This window comes from Cyprinodon variegatus, unplaced genomic scaffold (assembly GCF_000732505.1).
Source record: "Cyprinodon variegatus isolate N-32 unplaced genomic scaffold, C_variegatus-1.0 Scaffold826, whole genome shotgun sequence".
NCBI classification, from domain to species: Eukaryota; Metazoa; Chordata; class Actinopteri; order Cyprinodontiformes; family Cyprinodontidae; genus Cyprinodon; species Cyprinodon variegatus.
This window is the reverse complement of record NW_015151279.1, coordinates 102,926-109,687: the sequence shown is the minus strand read 5'-3', so window position 1 is coordinate 109,687 and position 6,762 is coordinate 102,926. Positions and strand designations below refer to the sequence as shown.

Below are 6,762 nucleotides of genomic sequence, written 5' to 3'. Positions count from 1 at the left end.
AAGTTCTTGCCTCACTGTCTACCTCCACACCCAGCAACCTTTCACACCGTCTAGACTCTTATACACATCATTTATTCTCCACCAATCAACATCTGAGGGTAGTGAATTAGTTTATTGATAATAAAGCACATAAAAGGATTTGGAACTGCCAATAAAGGCACATGGAGTTATTTCAAAGAGGAACTCTGATTTTTAGAAGCTTTGGCACACTGACTTAAACTTAAATAAATCCTTTAGCTGAAAAAAAAAAAAAAGGGAGATTTGTTCAAGTTTTGGTTACGATACAGAACATTCCTGAAAAGAAAGATTAGACTCAGTTTGGACTCAGAAAATAGTAAGAGGAAGAGGAGGAGGAGGATGTGAAGGAGGAATGATCCTTGATGTTTAAACTATTTAACCTACTTGTTCTTCAGCCAAAAATGTCTTCTGGCAACTATCTGCACACACCATGTCGGATTTTTTTTTTTTTTTTAACTGATCTCTTCTTCAGACCTGCATATCGTTTTGTTATTTATATCTTTTTTATTTTGTTTTTTATAAATAACTCAGCTTTGTTTCATAAAAACTGTCATATTTATGTCACAACTTTTTTTGGAAACTACTGATGGACAAATAGCATCTAAAAGTTTATCTGTTGACATATTTTCCTCTACACTAGTGGTTGCTTTTACATTGCATATGCATGTAGCTATATTTGTAACCCTTTAAACATCTAATATAACAAATACAATGCATTATTGTGATGAAATATCATGAAAATGAAGAAATAAAACTGCTACAATTACCCTTTTGCATACACACCTTTAAAGTAATAATTTGCTGAAGTATCCTTTGATTTAATTTAAGCACAAATTTAATGAAAGCTTAATTTTAAGGAAGGAAAATACTCACAGGTTCTCCTGGGAGACCAGAAGGACCAGAAAAGCCTTTTTGTCCCTGTGGATAGAAAACAAATCTTCAGGTGTTTGCAAGTCTGAATTATTTCTATATTTTCTTACAAAACTATCTGTACTTTTGAGGCAAAATGTGTGAGAAGACAAAAACATTCTGATCAACCCTTTTCCCCATGTTAAAATTAATCAAAAAAAGACGCACATGGGTTTTCATTCTAACTTCTTCAAGAAGTATTTTACATAAACACTGACTAAACCATCAAACCAGAGACCTGGGATTTGATATGTAATAATTTGAACTTCATTTTGCAGAGACGTATCTAATATCACCTTAGTTCTGTTCCCCAAAAAAACATTAAAAGGCATAGAAAATACAATTGTACAACATGACAGCCTTTTTAAAACTGTCATGCAGTATAGAATCATGCTTTCATCTTACCATTTTTCCTCATGTTCGTGCTGCAATAGGGTATCAGTAAAAGCAAACCAAATTCATCTTACATTAAGGTTTGTGTTCATCAGTGAAACATGAAATGACATCAAGTTTCCAATGTAAAATATAAACATTGGTCTTTGGTACCAAATAATTGATCCCCAAGAATAAAAGGTGAGATTAATTTACAAGGCTGCTACGGTAAGACTGATTTAATAGCTGCTAAAGCAATAAACCACTTTAGCAGTAGTGACTGCACAGCCATGAATAAAGCTGTTACTATTTAGACACAATAGTTTTACAGGCTACTTATTCATAGTAGCTCATCTAGTGGTCTTCTGTTGTTCAATAACTGCCACCTCTACACTCTGTTTAAAATTAATAAAGCCGATAAACCAATTAGGCAGTAACACCTGACACCCAGAAGGATATTTAATGGTCACCTTCACACTCTGTGAACTCCAATGAGTCTACCAGCTGGTTATAAAATATATTAATCTTCTCCTAATCAAGGCTCAAAGAAGCAAAGATAGAGATGTGAAATGATCTCTTGTGAGGAATGAGCATGCCTGTCTTCTCAAGTATGACGATATTAGCCGCCAGCTGTGTCAGCCTGTCGGCAGCAGATCCAGTAAACAACAGGCGGCAAAAGGCTGAAAGAGTGGTATCAGTGTAAACAGTAATGTCACACAAAGCTTAGACTCTTGTTAGCAGGGTTTACTAACAAGGATTACACTGGCACAAATGTACTGAGCATACAGTACGTCTCTGTATGGGCCTCAGATTTAATAAGTGTTTGACTCAACGCTGGCAGATGCAAACGTTGGAAACGTTTAAATAAATTTAGTAACAGGGATGATGGGATGAATATCCCGATCATCATTGGTGCACATTGGTTGAGCAGTTTAACTTAAACATGCAAGGGAAAAAACTCTCAAAGCGCATCTGTTGTAAAAAGGGATTCAATGTGACACGCTATAAAATATGTATTGCGGTTTTTCATTCGATTTAATCTATTTGAAGTGCTTACCAGCAATTAGATAAAGCATATTTCATATAAATAGCATGTTTCGTGGGGGCTCTGCACCTGCCATTGCTGAGTCTCTGTAGAGAGATTTTAGCCATTCATGCACATGCAAATGGTACAAGTGGAGCCTCCCAAGCCAGAAAAGATGGAAGGTCAGGAAGAGATATTAATTTTTAAAGAATTATTGTTATTCCAATATCATTTGCATAAATATTGCAGAGGTTTGACTGCAGTATTCGCTTGTTTGGTTCATACATACATGCTCTCTGGCAATGGTTGGTGATGGGGTTTTGTCAGAGCAGCAGTAATTGTTTTAAAAGGGTTCAGTTAAGCCTTTATTCTTTTATGTAGTTATACATGGAGAGTCCGCAGGGAATGGGGCTAAAGGCGGAGTAGAACCTGGACAGATTACCAGGACATGCCAGGGCAGTGTAGTACTCAAAACCATATACCACACACTTTCTACTCACTTAAAAAACAGAAAGGCCATTTAATCTAACATGCATATTTTCAGACTGTGGGAGGAAGCTGGAGTATTCACAGACAACATGCAGACTCAAAGCAGGAAGACCCCAGGCCAGGATCAGAACTCAGAGCATTTTATCTGCAAGGCAAGCATGTTCCCCCTTGCCCTCCATCTTTCTTATTATTAATATAATTGCTACACTGTTTTAAGAGCTAAAATAATCAGTTTAGTATTTCTTTTTTAATCACAAGTCATATCATCATTGTGACATTCACCATAAGTTTTGCATATTCAGTTTTTCTTATTCTCCAGGTCTAATTAACTGTTGAATATATATGTATTAGAGTAAACTTGGAAATGCACTGATATTTCCAAAATCCTTGTGTAAAACTGTGACCAGGTGACAAAATATAAATATATATCACACATGCATTGCAGATGACAGGCTAGTATATGAGTTTCACTTTAAAATCATTTTTCTTTATGGGTGGAAAACAATCTTTTTTGGAAACTTTTTAAGTGCTGTTATACAGGCAAGCCATAAAGTCACGTTCAGACCATATGTCAGTTCACCAGCTGATCTAAATGATGAACTACATTACTATTTACTCAGCTGATCCAATTCATCACATTCAACACGCACACCACATGTAGGGGAGTTTCTATAAGCTGCAAGCTGTTCTAGTCTGCTGTCATTGCTGCCAAATGCTGCGCAGAAAAGGGCAGCATATGTTGGGCATACATAGTGTGCATAAGAGAAAAGGAAGCCCAGAAACACTCATACCACCAACCTTTATTCTCTCCATATGGTTGTCTTAGAAAATCATCTTGAAAGGTTGAAGTCTCACAAAGAGAGAGGTCATTTTAATTTCAGTTACTCACTGAAAAAAATATGTTTAACAAAAATCCATCAATAAAATACAATCGCAGCAATATAAAACACAAAATATAGCCAAAACATAGAGCAAGTAAGAGCATAAAAAAACTTGGCTTCCTTTTCCTTTCTACAAGGATAATGTGTCCCTCCTAAAACAAGTCCTTGAACTGAGATGCTGTGGGCCCATTTTTGCAGCTGCATGACCATTTCTCCTTGATCCCCAAAAGAAAAGAGGCGCTGCAATTCATTGAAATTTAAGAACAAGGTCGAAACAAAGAATTTAGCCTGAATCTTACAAAAGAGCTTGCAACTAATTCCACATAGTCCTCACAATGAATTATCTGGAAACCACTTTCTGTTCTTTCTGAGATGTAGCAAATTTTTACCACGTTTTTTAGGTTTTGGGCTTTTTTTTTTCTTTCTAAGATATAAAGTATGTTTTTATGCAAACGCGAGGAAGGAACGGAATAGAAAATTGCAGGAGCTTTTTAGTACAACGTAACATACAGGAAATAGTAGGTTGCATCAGTGCGTACAGTACCATACCAACTTTTTCATACATCTGTAACCTATAGGAATTTTGAACATTGCAACTTCAAACTTACTTTAAAGAGCAATAAATGATGCCCTAAATTAGATTATGTATTGACCCCTGCCTTAGGAGTATCTATGTGATGATCTTTACACTGATGACTGTACTAATTATTAATTTCATTCACCTGCTAGCTCCGCTCAGCTTCTCATTATCGTTCATCTGATCCATCTGCTTCAGCCTGTATTTAACCAGCCCTCAAACCAGTCAAACCAGAATTATCAGTGCCGGATTATTCCTGAGCCTTTGGTGAGAGTATCTCTAGCGTACCTTAGTTTTACTGATTGCCGGATCCTGACATGCCTTTGGACCTCTGAAACAGCCTTTCCCTGTTCTAATCTGTCTGCTCAGTCCTGATCTCCTGCCTGTCTTCCAACCTCACAGACTTCAGCTTCTGGGACACTCTGGGCAGCATGCACCACATCTTGTTGGCAGCCAACCGGCTGGAAACAACCTCGTCTGAACTTTAAGACTAGGTTAGTGACTCACAGATTTATTATCATCCTCCACCAGATTGATATGGTCACTAACCTGTGTTTCTGTCTTAGACGCCCTGGCTTTTCACTGCAAATTTGTTTTTTAATAACCGTTTTTGAAATATCAGAGTCTGTCTACCTCGAAAACTGGGTCCTTGGTTCTGAGCCTTGACAGGATTCGTTTATCATAGAATCAGGTTTTCTGACCATTGTAATTACTTCTAAGATATCAAAGAAAAAGTGAATGATATTTAAGATATCTGAAATGATATTATGACTAGTGAAAATAAAAATTCAAGATATCAATCAATCACATTTTGGAGAATCAAAATGCCTTTTGAGATATCTCAAATAGCATTGCCTGATTTATCATTTGAAGTTTCACAAATCTAAAATTATAATTAATATATCTAAAAGTTAATTTTGATTTGTCAAAACTATATATTTTGATATCTGAATTACGAAATAACCCCCTAGTGCTGTCACTGAGCTACATAACAGGTGCCTTCAGTATTTAGGGCGGCTACAATGGTGCTGGCTCTTCTTGAAAAAGTTGTTTGAAAATGTTACAACATAGAAAAAACTCAGCAATATGGGATGTGCGGCAAACAATAACTTTGTTATCCCAAAAGCTGCTTCAGAAATATGTGGTGAATGGCTGCAGGGATGTTAGTTTGAATCCGGATATTCAAACTCCGCAGAGTTAGCAGCGCCTACAGTATCTCACAGTCGATCTGATTCAGGAGCAGAAAATGTGAAAATCAAGCTATTACACATACGAATCCTCTCTACGCATTTGCAGATCTCACACGACAGAAGTGTAGCAATAATCAGGTGTGTAAAGAGAGCCAACCGAGAAACTGCTTGACTTGTAAACGATGATTTGTCTATGTTTCTGGGTGTTGAAGCAAAAATTCGTCAGACTTAAGTGACTCTGTGTTTACAGACTGATTTAAACATTTGTAGATCTTAGTACACATTTGTGGAAACTTTACAAATTTGAAAATCAATTACACACAAGTTATTTCACACATTTGCAGACACTTTTACAGACAGACAAATCTCCTTACACATACAGTAGTCAAATCCTACTGCACACACACAAATCTAGGTACAGACACAAAACTCTACACAAACATTGGAAAATGCTCCCATAGCAAAGAATATCAAATTTGAAAGAAATATATATGGTGAAAAGATTTCCAAAAACCAGGTGGGAGATATCCCACGTGACAAAAGGAAATACTTTATGGCTGAGATGCAGAACATTATATGTGAAAGATAACAATCACTGCTCCTCATTTGTATTTCTTCACGTTAATTTAAAAATTAAACATTAAACAAATACACTTGCTCTGAGTTTCACCTTCCAACATGAACCTTAAAAATAGAGCTACTCTTGTGTGGTTAAAAACCAAGCATGATACAGATTTAAATGGACCAGTTAAAGTCCACAAGGGATTGGATTTAAAATCTATGGCAACACTTAAGCTGATGAAGACACAACCAAATCTGACTTTCTCTAGATGCAGAGATGGCAGATATAGGTGTCATAATGGCTGATCACACAAAGCTCCATTACAATCCAATGAAGTTCAAATTCAATGTGCGAGAAGTTTAGGGTACTGTATGTCACTATAAATCAGGACCAAGCAACCCTGCTGCCGCCAGCAAGCTGAGACAGCTGCTCCTTCTCCCTGCTTAGCGCAGGAGAAATACACTACAGCTTTAAGACAAATAATGCATTATTTTACAGACATTTTAGTTTTTATTTTGACACAAGACCCAGTCCTAAGACACAGCCCTCTCCCTGTTTTCTTACATAAATCAATCAGCAAACACAGCTTTGACTCTGCAAACCTGAGGCAGGACAAAAAAAAAGAAAAAAGAAGAATCTGCACATGTCATGAAAAATAGTTTTATTTCCTTCTGCCAAAATATAAAGCTGGTTGTATAAAGGGCTCACTGATCCAGAACTTGTAATGCTCTCCACAGTGT

At 36.6% G+C, this 6,762-nt stretch overlaps 1 protein-coding gene across 1 annotated transcript in view; it reads right to left on the bottom strand.

Annotated features, from left to right (window-relative positions):
• The window catches only part of LOC107098960 (collagen alpha-1(XXVII) chain B-like), a 110,037-nt gene that overhangs the window by 59,156 nt on the left and 44,119 nt on the right, over window positions 1-6,762 (bottom strand). The window contains exon 8 of the mRNA XM_015396869.1: window positions 892-936. Coding sequence (XP_015252355.1) covers window positions 892-936 — 45 coding nt within the window. The remainder of the gene's footprint in view (window positions 1-891; window positions 937-6,762) is intronic.